The 18,369-nt window shown below is 49.3% G+C and overlaps 1 protein-coding gene across 1 annotated transcript in view; it reads right to left on the reverse strand.

Annotated features, from left to right (window-relative positions):
• Positions 1-1,196: 1,196 nt before the first annotated feature.
• Positions 1,197-18,369, reverse strand: part of LOC101605850 (solute carrier family 22 member 1) — a 28,907-nt gene continuing 11,734 nt past the window's right edge. The window contains exons 5-11 of the mRNA XM_045159626.1: positions 17,040-17,154; positions 15,260-15,366; positions 11,651-11,865; positions 8,754-8,862; positions 5,885-5,997; positions 4,301-4,400; positions 1,197-3,189 (exon numbers count right to left, since the gene is read on the reverse strand). Of these exons, the coding sequence (XP_045015561.1) occupies positions 3,123-3,189; positions 4,301-4,400; positions 5,885-5,997; positions 8,754-8,862; positions 11,651-11,865; positions 15,260-15,366; positions 17,040-17,154 (826 nt within the window). The 3' untranslated portion in view covers positions 1,197-3,122. The remainder of the gene's footprint in view (positions 3,190-4,300; positions 4,401-5,884; positions 5,998-8,753; positions 8,863-11,650; positions 11,866-15,259; positions 15,367-17,039; positions 17,155-18,369) is intronic.

Genomic DNA, 18,369 nt, shown 5'->3' on the forward strand with positions numbered 1-18,369 from the left:
AGCTATCTTTGGTCTGTCATGAGTCTGAACCAATCAAGGCGCCCAGGCACTCAGCACATTCGCTGAATGAATAGCTGGGGCCCTAGGGAGGGGCCCAGGTGGTTCTGGCAGTGCCCTCACCAGGAGCTCTTAGTGTTTCCCAGCACCCGAGTAACACCCTCCAGACTTTCTAAATGTTCAAGGGCCAACCCATGCATGCCTTGACCCTCCAGGTGACCGTCTTACGCCCCACGTTTTCCTCCATTGGCTTTGCCTCCATAGCAAGGAAGGCAAGAAGTGAACGGTCCCCAGTGCCACCTCTGTGACACACGAGGCCGTTTTTAAACATGTTTCATTCCCACTTCAAAGTGGAAGAAAGTATGAACAGATGGGGCCAGAGGAAGCTGCCACCCCACGCTCACTCCAGCGTCAAGACAAAGCTCACCTTTGCGCTTTCTAAGTCGGCTCTCCTGGTGCCCTGTCCTATGAGGACGTCACCCCTTCTAGTCTCCCTCACATGTCTACAGAGCAGCAAGAAAATCAGGGAGAAGTTCATGTGCTTTTCTGTTTCTTTGTTTGTTCATTGTTATATTGCTGTGTTTTAATATTTTATTTATATATTTGCAACAGCAAGAGAGAGGAGAAAGAGAGAGAGAGAGAGAGAGAGAACGAGAGGAGAGGGAATGGGAGGGTCAGTGCCTCTTGCCACTGCAAATGAACTGCATATGCACGTGCCACTTGGTGCGTCTGGTTTTCCGTGGGCATTGAACGCAGGCCAGCAGACTTTGCAAGCAAGCACCTTCAACTGCTGAGCCATCTCTCACGCCCAAGGTCTTGTTTTTGGTGATGACCCTCCTTTGTTTAAAAAAAAAAAAAAAAGAAAAGACAAAAGCTCTTCCTCAGGCTGGAGGGATGGCTTAGATGTTAAGGCACTTGCCTGCAATGCCAAAAGGACCCAGGTTCGATTCCCCAGGACCCACATAAGCCAGATGCACAAGGTGGCACATGTGATTGGAGTCGGTTTACAGTGGCTGAATGCTCTGGCATGCCCATTTTCTCTCGCTCTCTCTCTATCTGCATCTTTCTCAGTCTCTCTCTCAAATAAATAAATAAAATATTTTTTTAAAAAACTTCCTGAGAGGTCTACCAAGAGGACTCCAAGAAAGGTGAGAGAGAACAGTTTCACATATATTTGAAAGATATTATTGTCCAAAGAATGTAATTTCCATATTTATTCCAGTAGAGTATCATTGGTGAGGTCAGACTGGGGTACAGGCATTTCTACAGACAGGCTGAAACAAAGCACTGGGTTGATGTGTGAATCCAGAATTCAGAATGAAAACATTCACCATTTTTATTTTGTTCTGTGGCTAAAGGCCAAGCTTTACATTTTCAAGTAATCAAACAATCTCTCACATGCTCCATTCCAGTATCTCCCACCCCTCTCTCTTTCTCTCCCTCCTTCATAGTCGGGATCAAACTTAGTCTCATGCATGCTGGGAAAGCGCCCTGTGGCTGAGCTGTACCTGGTCATCCTATCTGTTGCTTGGAAAGGTGGTAGATCAAAGGAACAACTTCCATAGTGTCACAGCCCCAAAGCCTGGGGTCACTACTCGGCTTGACCAGCCAGAAACATTTTCAGTACAACCAAACACCTGCCTTCCGCCAGGCTTCCAATCGGCACTAGGAACTTGCTGGCGGGCTCTCACACACTGGACATAGTGGTCATTCTCACCCCAGTGTGTATCACTCATGAAGCCAAGGCGAAGTTTTTAAGAGTTATTTTTATTTATTTATTAGAGAGACAGAGGGAGAATGGGGGCACCAGGGCCTGTAGCCACTGCAAGCAAACTCCAGATGCTTATGCCACCTTGTGCATCTGGCTTACGTGGGTCCTGGAGAGTCAAACCAGGATCCTTAAGCTTTGCAGGCAAACGCCTTAACCGCTAAGCCATCTCTCCAGCCCCCAAGGTGAATTCCTTGATATAGTTACTGTGATATCTCACAGTTGGCATTTATTTAAGTTCACCTACTAATAAATACATTTTAAAATATTGTTTTATTTATTTATTTGAGAGAGAGAGAGAGAGGCAAAGGGAGGGTGGAGAGAATGGGCACACCAGGGCCTCCAGCTACTGCATACAAACTCCGGACGCATGAGCCACCTTGTGCATATGGCTTACATGGGTCCTGGGGAATCGAGCCTGGGTCCTTTGGCTTCACAGGCAAGCGCCTTAGCTGCTAAGCCACCTCTCCAGCCCTACGTTCACCTTCTAGACAAACTGGTGGCTTGAGTGTAAGATGTCCCCTGTAATTTCATATGTTTTGAATACTTGGTCCCGGCTGGTGGGCGTTCGGGAGGCGAAGCCTTGCTGGAGGAGGTGTGGGTTTTTAACCCATCTTGCCAGTGCTAGCAACTCTGCTCACTCTTGCTGCTCTCTGCCAGCTGCTGGGGCAAGATATGATGCCAACCCTCTACATCATTCCCCGGACAAGACAAAGCTTCCCCTGGAGTCTGCACACCAGAATAAAACCTTTGCTCCTGCCTGCTGCTTTGGGCCAGGTGTTTGGTCCCAGCAACATAAATGTGACGACAACACTCACCAAGAACACAGTGACAGAGCAACACCTTCCTGAAGGAAAGGTGGAAGAGACATCCTTCCTGAAGTGGCCACAGTGTCCCCGGCCTGCTCCCATCACAGGTTCGTGAAGCACGGCTGGGATCCAGTTCACTGGAAGGGTCGCCACGTGTAAAAGACAACCTCCCTCCAAGCGATCCACAGGCAGAAATGCTTGGCAACATGGAGGTTTAAATACTGCAAGGATGCTTTCTTTCAGAGAGTGAGTGTGATACACAGAGACCTGTCTGTAACAGCAAGATTTAAATTCTGCCATATCCCCAAAACACTTCGGTTCTGCAGTGCCAGCAGCTCTCACTAGAATGGATAAATAGATAGATCAAAGACAGCCAGGGTCAGGCAGAACTCAAAAGACGTAAGACAAAACACATCCAGAAAAGTCTTCAGGGTTGGTAGTAATCTGGGGCCGGGCAGGTCTGCAGAAGGGCACAGGAAGGCGAAGAGACTGCTGAGAATTTCTGCAGACAGAGAGTGCCCATTCTTCCTGGCCTCGGCTCTTCCTTCTCATGTGACTGTGAGCTTCCCAGTTGGCACCTGACGGTAAATCATCTTTTCTTTGGCCTTTGATTTCCTGTAGCAACCAGAAATAAAAATGAAGATTAGAGCTGGGCATGGTGGCGCACGCCTTTAATCCCAGCACTTGGGAGGCAGAGGTAGGAGGATCGCCGTGAGTTCGAGGCTACCCTGAAACTCCATAGTGAATTCCAGGGCAGCCTGGGCTAGAGTGAGACCCTACCTCAAAAAAAAAAAAATGAAAATTAGAGACTAAATAATCAAGATGATCAAGGTGCCTTTCCCTTCCTCCTTTTTTTTTTTTTCCCCTAACTTCATAGCAGAATCAGAAGGTCAACTATAACACAGATGGTTGCGAAGAATGGAGATTGGAGGGCCAGAGAGATGGCTGAATGGTTAAAGACATTTGTGTGCAAAGCCTGACGGCCCAGGTTTGACTCTCACGTATGCATGTAAAGCCAGATGCAAAAAGTGATGCATGTGTCTGGAGTTCATTTGCAGTGGCAAGAAGCCCTAGCACACCCATTCATTTTCTCTCTCACTCTCTGTCTTTCTGCTTGCAACTAAATAATACATTAAAAATATAAAATAAAACAATGGAGATTTGAAGCCAGAAGAAAGTTATTGGGGAATCAGAACTAACAATGGCTAATAAGGGGAGAAGACTGATTTAAAGACATTCCCAGTCAGGAGGAGCCAGGGCTCCTGGTGCTCCAGGCGGTCCCATGACTGACAGCTGTGACCAGTCTCTGCACAGACTGAGACAGTCGTCAACAAAGCAGACATGCCGGCGTTCTCGCTCCTTTCCTTGCATGGGGACAATGGCTAACCTTTGTTTCTCTCACCAGCACCTCTGGAAATAACATCAAGCCACACACACATCTGTCAAAGCCAGGTGTGGTGTCACACGTCTTTAATCCCAGCACTTGGGAGGCAGAGGTAGGAGGATTGCCATGAGTTCAAAGCTAGCCTGAGACTATATAGTTAATGCCAGGTCAGCCTGAGCTAGAGTGAGACCCTGTTTTTAAATGTGTGTGTGTGTGTGTGTGTGTGTGTGTGTGTGTGTGTGTGTGTTGGTCAAGATCTCTAAAACTCTAAGGTAAAGTGTGTGACCTTTAAGACGGTGGGGACCATGCCCCCCCACCCGCAGCATCACAAGGCTTCTTTACCTCCCGAGATTCTCCGCATCTTCGATGGTCTCAGGCAACACGGCCCCCTTGGTCTCCGGAAGCAGCAGAGTCATTGCGCCTGCAGTCAGGCCCAAAACCCCTTCAAACAAAACACATGCCAGGTCGAAGCGTTAGAGCGCTGCTGACAGCCCGTGCGGGAATGCAGAAGAGTGCAGAGAGCCAAAGGGAACGCAGCGGGGCGGCGGGGGGGGGGGAGGCGGTTTAGTTTCAGAAGTTATCAGGAGCGTTGAGGAAAGAAAAGGAAAGCTATGCGGCAGCTAGAGAAATCCTTCAGCATACAAAAACAGCAGCGTCGCCTCCATTTTACTTCTACAGAAGCATGATCTCCCGAAGTGCCTGAAGTGTTTAAAGTATTATGGGATTGATGGAGTAAGAACAACGTGAAACTTGACTTTAATAGTTATGAGATAGATAGATGGATCATAGATAGAGTACATAGATAGATCATAGGTAGGTAGATCATACATACGTAGATAGATCATAGATAGATCAGAGAGTAGATAGATCATAAATAGATTAGATAGATCATAGATAGAGTAGATAGATAGATCATAAATAGATAGATCATAAATAGATTAGATAGATGGATAGACAGATCATAGATAGATAGAAATAGATAGATAGATAATAGGTCAATAGATCATAGATAGATCAATAAATAGATGATAGAGCAATGACAGACAGGTACATGTAGACAACTGATAGACACCAGGTGTGAATAGATAGGTATCCGTAAAGAGAGCTGGGTAGATTATAAGTGCATAGATAGCTATAGAGCACAGCCAGCGTATATTTACAAAATGCCCCCACTAGTCTCTCCTCCTTTTCTCTTTCCCTCCCTGTCTTTTCCTGGCTCTCTTCCCCTTCCCTCCCCTCCTCTCTCTGTCTTCCTCTGTCCATTTCCATCTCTCTCCATCTTTTCCTAGTATTCACCTGTGGCAGGCAGTGTCTTGCACATGGCCAGCTGTTTTGCCTTCTATCTGAGTGGGTGGGCAGGTTGAAGAGCCCCATGCTTGAGGTTTACAAAAGGAAGCATCACCCCACTCTCTTCTCTGATCCACCCGCATCAGTAGTGAAGAAGTGGACACAGGACTTTGATCCCCACTTGTCCCCTTGTGGCTATTCTCCTTTCCCTTGAACTCATGGTCACCCTGCCTCAGCCTCCTGAATTCTGGGGTGACACCACCACACACAGCTGTTCTCAGTTCTGGAGGTCAGGAATCAGGAAAGGGGTGGTAGTTCTGTATCACTGGGCCTCCAGAAACTATATGTTCAAACTACAAGAATTAGAAACTGTATAACAAATTAGGAATCAAGAGAGAGTGTGAAGAGACCTGTGAGAATATGTCCTACAGACTGAACAACTGGATTCTGGAGCCACGGAAAGTAAATCTCAGGCTCCTTCTTATAAGTCACATATTGTGTTTTTTTTATTCCCAATAAACAAGACATAATGAGGTGTGAGACCACTATGTTCATCCTTGACAGGTAACTGTTGGGTATGCACGACGTGCTCTCCACCAGGCTGGAAAGAAAGACTAATAAGTGCTCATGCAGTCTTACCAAACAAAATGAGGGGCAAAGCTTGCCAAACTTCCATCAGCCTGAAAACCAGGAAGGGAGTGAAGATCCCACCCAGGTCACACAGGGCAGAGCACACCATCACCCCGAGGTTCCTGCGAAACACAGAGACCCAACAGGTTACGTTCAAGGAGTTCATTTTCCTGCCGCTGACCTCATCCTACAGCAAGAATGATGTCATCCCAGGCTGGAGAGATGGCTTAACGGTTAAGGTGCTGGCCTGCAAAGCCTAAGGACTCATGTTCAAGTCTCCAGATCCCCAGTAAGCCAGATGCACAAGGTGATGCAAGGCAAGGTTGCACATGCACACAAAATGGTGCATGCGTCTGGAGTTCAAATGCAGTGTCTGGAGGCCCTGGAGTGCCACTTCCTCTCTCTCATAAAAATAAATAAATTAAATTAAACAAAAAATGAACAGGGGGGCAGGAGAGATGGCTTAGCAGTTAAGGCACTTGCCTGCAAAGCCATGGGATCCATGTTTGATTCCCTAGGACCCACGTAAGCCAGATGCACAAGGGGGCTCATGCATCTGTAGTTCATTTATAGTGGTTGGAATCCCTGGCACACCCATTCTCCCTCTCTCTATATCTCTCTCCCTGCCTATTTATATATCTCTCTATCAAATAAATAATAAATAAAATATTTTTTAACTCCAGACACATGTGCCACCTTGTGCATCTGGTTTATGTGGGTCCTGGAGAGTTGAACTTGGGTCCTTTGGCTTTGCAGGCAAGTGCTTTAAACTCTAAGCCATCTCTCCAGCCCAATAAATAAAATATTTTTTGAAAAAAGAAATGATTCTGAGTCCCAGAAATGCTAACCAATCCAGCTGCCTTAGATTGGAGCCACCACATTAAAAATAAATAAATAAACAAATAAAGAGAGCTGGAGAGATGGCTTAAGGCGGTTAAGGCGCTTGCCTGCGATGCCTAAGGACCCACTTTCGGTCTCTCTCCAGATGCCACATAAGCCAGACGCACAAAAGTGAGGCAAGCACAAGGTCGTACATGCCACTAGATGGTCTGAGCATCTGGAGTTTGATCTCTGGCTGAGGCCCTGGTGCACCAATTCTCTCTCTTGCTCTCATTCTATCTTTAAAAAATAATAAAGAATGGTGTCATCCCCTGCAGAAAGTCGGGGGTGAACAGTGCTCAGCGTCCCATCAGCAAACTGGAGCTCAGGAGAAACCATGCACACCAGGTAACAGGCTAGAGGGGAACCAGGTCTGAGCCGGCCGTTATTCGGTCAGCTGAAGCAGGAACCCCCTGTTCTAAGTCAGACTTTCAGGCATTGAGCCCTCAGGTGTGTAATTCCTGAAAACTGCTAGATCCCAGATAGAGATAACATAACCCCAGTCCCTGATGTGAACCTCAAGCGCTTCCTTGCTCCTGTGCCAAGGATGCAATGTACTAGGAGGGGAACATGGCATCTGTGTGTGGCCAAGTCTAGAATGCCCTGGATTCCTGGCATCTCTAGGACCCCAGGAGGGGACTCAAGCCAAATAACAAAGTCCTGACTAATATGCACCAGAGAAGCTGGCTAACCAATAATCAATAATCAATCGCCAGCATGCTCTATAGTGCTGTCAGAATCCCAGACCAACCGAGCCAAGCGGCCACAAACTAGAACCTTTGAAAGCATGAACAGAAACAAACCTTTCCTTTCATTAAGCTGCTTATCTCAGTTACTTTGTTATAGTAACACAGCACCACCAGCAACGCCTTTGGCGGTTTATGCTTTGCTTCGGTCCTCTGGAACCAGTGGCCGTGACAATATAATTGTTTGTCCCGTTTATTTTAGACTCTGGAACTCAAAACTACCAACACAGAAGGTTCCTCTTTAATTCAACTCATACTTAGTCCAAACAAATTTTTTAAATGCAAGTCAAACTCATGGCCTTTGAAAAAGAAATAGACAGGAAGGGAAAGTGGGCCAGAGCTGTCACGCATCTTGGCTCACTGAAATGCAGGTGTCAGAGGAGATGGGCAGCTGGAATAGTTCTCAGCAACCACTGCAGAGTAACAAATGGAGAAGGAATGATTTACTCAAAGGACAAAAAAAAAAAAAAAAAAAAAAAAAAAGAGCCAAAAGTAATAAAATTCTAACAATGGCAAATTTTAAAACTTCAAATGAAGTACTGGCTTTTATAAGTAGAATAAATAACCCTGCAACTAAAACTAAGGTCCTAGAATATAGAAAGCAAGGAGCCCACACAAAGGTGCTCGGCGTTATGAAAGGTTAGGGTGCATAAGGCCACGACCTGCTGGAAGGACGTCACAGAAATGACAGCAAACACAGACAAGGATGCAGACGCTAGACACCCCCAACACACACACACACCCGGAAGATGCAGCGCCTTTGGAAAATAGTTTCACAACTTCACAGAAAACTCAAACAAGGGCTGAAGAGGTGGCTCAGTGCCTGCAAAGCCTAATGACTCCCATTCAATTCCCCATGGCCCACATAAGCCAGATGCACAAAGTGGTACATGCATCTGGGGTCCGTTTGCAGTGGCTGGAAGCCCTGGTGTACCCATACCCATTCTCCCATTCTCTCCCCTCTCCCACCTCCCCCCCCCGAAATAAAAAAAAATAAAAATATTTTTTCAAAACACTACAAAAACATAAGCCAGGCATAAAGCAAGAACATTACCAACTGAGCCATTTTCCCAGCCCTGAGCCCCTTCTCTTGGATGCCCAGGCCCATTTCCCCAGGCCTGGGTTCTCAACAGCACCACTCCATGTTCAAGGTGACCCACTCTTGGGGGCAGAAGTATCTTGAAATCATTGGTCTTCACTGAGCCTGGACATTGGGTGGTTAGCTCGGTGCCCATCTCTCTCTGTGCCCTCACCTGATGAATGTAGGGTAGAGCTCAGCATTCACCAAGCAGACCATCTGTAAGACAATGGTGGTTCCCATTCGGCCAAGACATGCGAGGGTGACACTCAACCAGTGCAGCTCTGGAGAGAAATAGACACCGGGCACACAGGATTGTGAGGAGCGCCGCTCCTGAGGGAACAGCAAGAGGCCACCACGGGCTGTGCTGGGACCGTGAGTATGGAAGAGCCTATGAGGTGGTCCTGTCCGCCTCTTTCATTTTTGGACAAGTACATTGAATCCTGACAGATTTGAGGACTTGCTAATGACTCATTCTGGAAGGTTCCCTCATGCAGAGGAAAGATGGAACTGTTTGGATCTCAGTTCTGCCTCCATTGGCTGCGCCAAGACGGACAAGCTGCTTCCATCTCTGTGCCTCGGTTTGCTGAACTGTCAAATGGGAACGATGGTAAGATCGTAGGCAGCTTACAGGTTGCTGTGAGACGTAGAGATATGTGTCGCTCAACTGAAAAACTGACATTTTAGTTCTTCTGTAATGGCGGTGTTGCGAGCGCGGTACCCGAGGCACGGTAGGCATGATTGACCGCTCGTTTCCCACGAAAGCATCCTTCCCAGAGACTCCGAAAGGGAGGAGGGCCAGGGAAGTGAGTCCAGGTAGGTCGCTATGAGTCAGTTCCCTGAGGCCCAGAAGTCCACTGGGGGGTCACTTCGGAGCAGACCGTGCTAAGGGAACACAGACCTCTAGAGCCAGCCTATACTGCACCTGCCTTCCTTACTTCCTGTGCTTAAACGCAAGTGGCCCTACACCAGGTCCCGCCCTAAGAAGGCCTCTGTCCCCAGACACTGGTGAGTACTGGTTAGTGGTTTCCCAGGGACAGTGGAGGCTGCTCGCCCAACGGGTGCAGCTTGGTCTCTGCTCCACTGCTCTCTGCCCGTGCAAGGCTCATGCTAAGCCTCTGGTTAGGGGTGACAGGCCAAGCCAGTGTCCTTCCCCTCAGAGGACAGATGAGCCCGCTCTGATTTCGGGCTGGGGATCAATCACACCAAAGTCTGGTTATTTTGAGTCACTCCCACCGGAAGCCACTGGCCGTTTCCTGCCACGTTCGAGGCAGTCCAAGGCTGCGATCTCCAGCTAACTGGGGGCCCCACAGACACCGCTCCCCTCCCTGCCCAATGCCAGGCCCTGAGATGTGAACTGCTCCTCCAAGGTCAAGCTCTGCCCCCTGGGGTCCCAGCACCCACTACCCCTGTCTGAAGACTTCTTCCAGAGACTTCCACGTGACTTCCTCCATTCCAGTTAGGTTTTCCAAGGCCTCCTGGTCTCTGGGGGAAGAAGCAATGCCCATCCCTCGGCACCCTTCTTCTCCGTCCTGGAAGGTCAGTCCTGTGTCAGCAGACAGTGTCTCTGCTTTGCTCTCAGATGAGGCAATAGCTGTGCCTTTAACTGGCATTGAGACCCCTGGCTATCACTAGACGTCCCCAGGATGGCCCAGAAATGCTCTCTGAGGGACACAGGGGACTGTCACGGGATGTGAGGAAGGCCAAAGCGAGGTGCGGTGGAGGTGCCAACTCCAGGAGGAGTCCTAAGGACAGCAATGCCCTACTCTGCCGTGTGGTGACTAAACAGCCTCAGCTCTCTGCACTCCTCTTCAGATCAGTGCTGTGAGGTTTAAAGACCTCACTCAGAGTTCCAGAAATGAGGATGGAGGAGACGTGAGGCAAATCCTCCCCATAGGCACCCTGCATGGGAACAGAACAGGACCCCTGGGCCTCAGGGAAGTAAGACCCGTGGCAGCCTACTGGAGCTCGCTTCGCTGGCCATCCCTCTGTGAGGCCCTGAGGACGATGCTATGGATGGAAACGAGCTTTAGGGTAAGGCTTAGCTCAAGAGCTAGTGCCCACCAAGCTTCCCTCCCCTGACCCCTCTGCATGACCCTCCTACTTGCTACAGCCTGGCTTTTGAGAAGACAGATTTCTCCAGATCTTTTCCACGACATACTGCCAAAATGACTCACTAAGCCCACAGTGTACAACGCCAGCAATAAAAGGGGAAAGGAAAAAAAAAAAATGTCAGATCTGCCTTGGAATGAATTTACCATTTCCAAAAGCAACAAACCTGAAAGGCCGTCTTTGTGCTCAAATTAAAACTGCCCAAAGTGAAGCTGCTCGAATTTTACATGCAGCTGCGTTGATCTTGGTTTGTAAGGATCACGAAATGATCACACCCACCAAGTGACTGCTGTCGGAGGCTCACAGGACCAAGCACTGGGGAGGATGCGGGTCAATCGGGACATTCATGCGCCTACGGGAGAGCATAAAGTGGCCCCACCGACCTCGGGGTGCGCATGGGTGCACATGCGTAGGTGGAGGTCGGGGGGGGGAACAACCTGGCCTTCCCCCTTGTTTGGTGTCAGCTTCTCTTGTTCCCAGCTGCGTTCAGTGGGAAAGCTGGCCTGTGTGAGCTTTGGGCTTCTCCCGTCTCCACTCGCTTCTCTGTACAGACACACTGGGGTTACAGATGTTTACGCTGTGCACCTGGCTTGATGTGAGTTTTAGGGGTTCATACTCAGCTCTTCACGCATGTGCAGCACGCGCTTCACCCACAGAAGCATCTTCCTGCCCCCAATCCAGTTTTTTTTTTTTTTTCCAGGTGTCTCACTCTAGCCCAGGCTGACCTAGGATTCATTCTGTAGTCTCAGGATGGCCTCGAACTCACAGCGATCCTCCTACCTCTGCCTCCCTAGTGCTGCTGGGATTAAAGGCGTGCGCCACCACGCACCAAGTCATCCAAAATTTTTCAAATGTGCGTAAGGTGACACCCTGTCTTTGTTCTTGTCGCAAAAGCCTATCTGTGAGCTACAACACAGTCTCCATGATTCAGTTGTCTGGGGAAAGCCACAGAAAACTCACCATGCGAAATCAAGATCATGATGAGGCAGGACACCCCTGCCACCAGAAAGGACACAGCCATCGGGTAGATGCGGCCGACGCGGTCGATGGTGACAAGGATGATGAAGGCCGCAGGGAATTCCACCAGAGCAGAGTAGAAAAAGTCCATGTAGAGGTCCTCACTGGTGGCTCCCATGTGCATGATGAGGCCTTGATAGAGCACAGCACAGGCGAACCTGAGGCAAGAGGACAGTCCACATGGAGGTCAGCCCCGCGGACCCCAACCAGCTGGACTGAGGGCATGTCACTTGATGTAGGATGCCCCTCGATGAGAAATTTCTCCCAGCACAGTTGCGACAGTATATATGATAGATATCTCCCAAGACTCATACTTTGTTTAAAAAATAGTTTTTTATCTTTATTTATTTATTTGAGAGCAAGAAAGATAGAGAGAATGAGCATGCCAGGGCCCCCATCCGCTGCAAATGAACTCCAGACGCATGTGCCACCTTGTGTATCTGGCTTACGTGGGTCTTGGGGGAATCAAACCTGGGTCCTTTGGCTTTGCAGGCAAGTGCCTTAACCACTAAACCATCTCTCCAGCCCAAGACTCATACTTTAAAATTTTTTTTCTTGTATTTATTTGTGTGTGAGAGAGAGACAGAGAGTAAGTATGGGTGCACCAGGGCCTCCAGCCACTGCTCTCAAACACCAGACACATGCGCCACCTTGTGCGTCTGGCTTATGTGGGTCCTGGGGAATTGATCCTGGGTCCTTAGGCTTCACAGGCAAGCTCCTTGAGCTGCTAAGCCATCTCTCCAGCCCTAGTTTTTAAAAACTCCGCCTCGGGATTTCTGAAACAGGGAAACGGGGAAGACATCACAATGGGGTGCTCCAGAGTACAGCGTTGCCGAGCTCCTCCCTGGCTGGGCTTCTGAACACGCCAGAGACCCCCAGGAGGCTGGTGGAGAAGGCACAGGGATGCAGGTGGGGCGAGGTGTGCAGGATCCACCAGCCGGCTGCCTTGTCAGCTGTGTGACCATTGGGATGATCACTAAACTCTCTGGGCCGCAGTTGGAACCACATTCATTGACATGAGTATTTACTGGGCTTATGAACAAAAGTGACTCCTATAGTTTCTGGCCATACAGTCAAGATGGATTTTTATTGACATAATTATCATCATCCTTCCAAGGCCAAGATTCTGGCTCCACAGTGGTACTTCCTCCTCCCCCACCCCAGTGCTATCTCTAATGACACCACACTCTTCCCCCGCTGCCCAGTCCCTCCATCCACGCGGAAGGAAAGCACCCAGGGAGCACGACACCAAGACCAATGAGGCGACCTTCGTCACATTTAGAAGGGCACCGAGTCGCTTCTGAAGACACCTGTCATAACTGTATCCGTGTTTATATTGTATGGTGAGGTTTTGGTCAATAAGAAGTCACTGTCTTGGGCTGGAGAGATGGCTCAATGGTTAAAGCTCCACTGCCTAGGTTCAAGTCCCCAGTACCCATGTAAGAGCCAGATGCACTAAGTAGCACATGCATCTAGAGTCCGCTTGCAGCTGTAAGAGGCCCTGGTGTGTCATGCCCACTCTCTCTGACTCTCTTGCAAATAAATAACTTTTTACTAGTATTTTAAGACATAAGCTGGGTGTGGTGGCACACGCCTTTAATCCCAGCACTCGGGAGGCAGAGGTAGGAGGATCGCCATGAGTTTGAGACTACAGAGTGAATTCTAAGTCAGTCTGAGCTGCAGTGAAACCCTACCTCAAAAAAAAAAAAAAAAAAAAAAAACATAAATCACTGTTTTATCCCGGCATGCAAAATGCTTTTGCAGTCCCCACACAGGCATCTCATCCGTTGCTCTGATGAACACACCTCCTTGCTTTTTATAAAACCTTGCAACGCTTCTGTTTTAGCCCTAAACTATTACCAAAAGGTCAAGATAGCGACACTAGTGCGCTGGTCTGCAACCCAGCGAGTTTATATTAGCCCTAATCTCCGCCATGCCAACCAGCCAGTTAAATGGGACTACTCACATAGAACTGATGATGATTGACAAGAGAAAACAACGTGTAGCTGTCAAGAAGCCAGGGGACCAGTGTGCAGGGCCGCCTGCTATCTTGTGGCAGAATTTATGAACGGCATGAACATGTGATAACAGGAACAATAGCCCCTTATGACTGACTACCGAGCCTTTCCGATGTCTGCGCTGGACGCGTTCCACGCTGTCCACAAGCCGCCTTCCTCCAGCGCACCTACGAGCTGGGGCTATTCCTGCTCCCACAGCTCTGTGACCCTGAGTCACGGAGCGGTGAGGGGACACCCAGAAGGGTGGCAGGCCGACTGGGTTAAAGCAGTGGAAAAAAAGTAGGCAGAATATAGGGGAGAGAAGAGGGCAGGAGAAACCCAGGGGCTAGAGTGTAGAAGGCCTCGAGAAAGAATGCGGCTTCATTCTCAATGGATTCAGGAGATGGTGGAGGGTGTGGGCCGGGGCGTGGCAAGCATGGCCAGCCTGTGGGCTCAGCCTGAGTGGATGCCCAGACTGTGCCCAGCAGCTTACTACAGGGGCACGGAGAAGAAGGATCACACTGACACTCCCGACAGACCGAGAAGGCATTCAAGGAGCCACGGCAGAACCTGCTGCACGTTCAAGACAGAGCTGGGGTGTGCTGGGTGACTGGAAGCGGGAGTAAGAGAACAGAGGTGTTGAATGGCTTCATGAGAGAAGTGTGTTTGGGGTGCAGAGGAGAAACCCCCAAGGTACAGACAGTGTGCTGCTGTCTCCACCTGCCTCAGTTATACGGGGACATCCTGCTGAACTCAAGATCGTATCAGCAGAAACCAGCTCGTGGGTGGTTCTGACCCCCATGTGACTGGGCAGAGGACCCCAGAGAGAGGGCTGGAGAGAGGTGACGCGGGGACGGGGCAGAGAGTCTAGCGCCTAAAGAACTTGGATAGAGCCGGGCGTGGTGGCGCACACCTTTAATCGTAGCTCTCAGGAGGCAGAGGTAGGAGGATCACCGTGAGTTGGAAGCCAGCCTAGGACTACATAGTGAATTCCAGGTCAGCCTGGGCTAGAGTGAGACCTTACCTCCAAAAGCAAAAGCAAAACAGAATAAAGAAAGTCAGCCGGGCGTGGTGGTGCACATCTTTAATCCCAGCACTTGGGAGTCAGAGGTAGGAGAATTGCCATGAGTTCGAGGCCACCCTGAGACTACACAGTGAATTCCAGGTCAGCCTGCACCCAAGTGAGACCTTACCTTCAAAAACAAAACAATAATAATAATAATAATAAAATAATAATAATTCCTCTGGACCAAAGCAAGGCTTTTCCCATCATTCAATAGTCAAGAAGAAAATAAGATGATAAGATTTTTTTTTTTTATTTGGTTTTTCAAGGTTGGGTGTCCCTCTGGCCCAGGCTGACCTGGGATTCACTATGTAGTCTCAGTGTGGCCTCAAATTTACAGTGATCCTCCTACCTCTGCCTCCCGAGTGCTGGGAGGAAAGGCGTGCGCCACCAGCCTGGCCTAAGATATTTTTACAACTCTGGTGTATTGTGTTGGTGCCCGCTGTGTGGAGAGTGGCCCGTGAGCCCATGGTCCAAGCAGAGGTCACTCACCACAGGTACATCAGGATGAGGGTGTGCTTCCTCAAGTTCGGCGTGCGGAACAGGTCTGCGAACGAAGGGCTTCGCTTCTCGGTGGCATCTTCCTCAACAGAGAGCATCTGGGAGGAGGTCAGATCGTCACCATGGGTGGGGTGCAGGGGCAGTTGTCCTGAAGTTCGGAACAACACCCCAGGGAAGGGACCCCAGGTTGATCAAGGCCACCACTAGGTTTCACACCCCAACCTCAAGCACTTCTGTTGGGGGGAGCCTCTTCTTTTTTGTGGTTTTTCGAGGTAGGGTCTCACTCTAGCTCAGACCTGGAATTCACTCTGTAGTCTCAGGGTGGCCTCGAACTCATGGCAATCCTCCTACCTCTGCCTCCCGAGTGCTGGGATTAAAAGGCATGTGCCACCATGTCCAGCCTGTCTGTTTTTGTTTTTGTTTTTTTTGACATGTATGTGTGTGTGTGTGTGTGTGTGTGTGTGTGTGTAGTGTACTGTATATGTGTCTGTGTACAGATGCACACATCCCATGTGCTCGTGTGCAGAGGCCAGAGGAGGAGGTCGGGATGCCGGGTGTCCTCCGACACTCTTACACTCAATTCTTTTTGAAATACAGTCTCTCAGATTTTTCACTGAGCCTGAAGCTCACAGTTTTGATTGGCTGGCCAGTGAGCCCTGAGATCTTCCTCTTTCTATGCCCCTTAGTGCTAAGTTACAGCCATGTGTGGCCATGCTCAGCTTTGTTAAAAATATTTTGTTTGTTTAAGAAAGTGGGGGGGGAAGCTTAGGTAGAATGATTGTTCTGAGTTCAAAGTCAGCCTGGGCAACAGATTTCCAGGTCAGCTTGGACTAGAGTGAGACTCTGCCTCAAAATATAAATAAATGGGGTCGTTAAGACACTTGCCTACAAAGCCACAAAACCTACATTTGACTCCTCAGGACCCACGTAAGCTAGATGCACAAGGTCGTGCATTTGTCTGGAGTTTGTTTGCAGCATTTGGATGCCCTGATGTGCCCATATTCTCCCCTCTCCCCATATAAATAATTTTTTCTTTAAAGAAAGAAAGGGGGGAAGAAGGAGTTTTTTAAAGAAAGAAAGGGGGGAAGAAGGAGCATGTCAGTGCCTCCAGTGGCTACAAACGAACTCCAGATGCATGTGCATCTGGCTTTATGTGGGTACTGTGGAAATAAACCTGGGTCATTAGACTTTACAGGCAAGTGTCTTAACCCCTGGGCCAACTCTTCTGCTCATGCCCAGCTTTTTACAAGGGTTTTAGGTATAAAAGTCAGGTCCTGGGCTGGAGAGATGGCTTAGTGGTTAAGGTGCTTGCCTGCGAAGCCTGAGGACCCACGTTCGACTCTCCAGATCCCACATTAGCCAGATGCACAAAGGTGAGGCAAGTGCAAGGTTGCACATGCTCACTTGGTGGCACAAGCATCCAGAGTTCAATTTCAGTCGCTGAGGCCCTGGTGCACCAATTCTCTCTCTCTCTAAAAAATAAGAATAAGCTGGGCATGGTGGCGCATGCCTTAAATCCCAGCACTTAGGAGGCAGAGGTTGGAGTTCAAGGCCACCCTGAGACTAAATAGTGAATTCCAGGTCAGCCTGAGATAGAGTGAGACCCTACCTTGAAAACCCAAAATAAATAAATATAATTTTAAAAATGAATTTAAAAATCAGGTCTTTACCTACTGAGCCATCTCCCCAGTCCACCTCCAGAGGCGCTTTTGGAATCATACCTCCAGCCCTAACTCCACAATGAGAGAAATCCCTTTCTGGGATCCCTTACCTTCAAGTCAGCAGGAGGCAATTTTCCATTCTTCTGGGCAATGTGGTCCATTATCTTTACTGCTTGGGCATTCTTCTTCTGTGACAATAGCCATCTGGGAGATTCTGGCAGACACCTGTGGACACGTCACCACCATATGGTCTTTCCCCCAGAGCTCACCTAACTTTGAACCCTGACAAAGGGTAGTGATGTGCATCAGAGATGCTGGCTTTTCTCAGCAGGACAGTGATTCCTGGGGTCACCTTGTTCTGGATTGCGTGCCCATGCGTAAGCCCCAGGGGTCACTCCTACTCCAGGCCACCCGCTAAGACTCCCTCAGCTTCCTTGGCAACCTATTTTCACAGAAGAATACTCAGTGGGGCTCCCATTCTCCTGGGAAAATATACACCCAGAGGAGGTGCTTCCCTAAAAAGGTTTCTAACTTGCCAATAAAATATGCGTAGTGGGCTACTTGTGCTGTTGCTATGTTGTTTGGTGAGACAGGGTCTCATCAATTCTCATCCTTGCGGCTAAGATGCAGTAGGGAGGCAGTGTGTCACCCAGGCTGATTTTGTATTTATTATGTGACTCAAGCTGGCCCTTGAACTCATAGCAATCTTCCTGCCTCACCCCCAGCCTACCCCACTCCCCTCCACACCCAAGCGCTGTGATTACAGATATATGTCACCGTGCTGGCTCACTGTCTATTTCACATGAGGAAGGGAGGGCGCAGCTTAGCGTTTGGGACTTTGGCACTAGGCTCTTCTGGAAACAGTGAGACTCACAGGTGTGGTCTCACCCTGGCTAAACAATCATACTCAGCCCAGGGTCTTTTCTGCTAGAAAGCCCCCTATTCCTAAGCAGGGAGGAGGCAGGGTCTTCACAAGCCCTCTCTCACCACCGCCCCCCCCCCCCCGAGCTGTCGTGTGGAAGCTGGGTCAATCTAGGCCACTGTCCCCTGCAGGTAAGATCTGTCCTCAGCAAACCCTGTATGGATGAGGAATCTTGTTCTCCGTGGCTCCTTCGCCCCTCCGCCCTGCAGAAGGGCACTAAGATGACAGAGTGTGGTGGGAAGTTCTGTTAAGTGATGGCCCAGGGTGCACTTCTCCCAGACAAGGCTGCCTTGAGAAGCGATTTCGTGCATGAATTCATTCAACCAAGGGCAAGGGCAAGGGCAAGTGGGGAGAGACAGGGCAGGGCCTTGTTAATAAAAGCAGAGTGTGGGCTGGAGAGATGGCTTAGCGGTTAAGCTCTTGCCTATGAAGCCTAAGGACCCCGGTTCAAGGCTCAGTTCCCCAGGACCCACGTAGGCCAGATGCACAAGGGGGCGCACGGGTCTGGAGTTCATTTG

Source organism: Jaculus jaculus, chromosome 9 (assembly GCF_020740685.1).
Source record: "Jaculus jaculus isolate mJacJac1 chromosome 9, mJacJac1.mat.Y.cur, whole genome shotgun sequence".
Lineage (NCBI taxonomy): Eukaryota > Metazoa > Chordata > Mammalia > Rodentia > Dipodidae > Jaculus > Jaculus jaculus.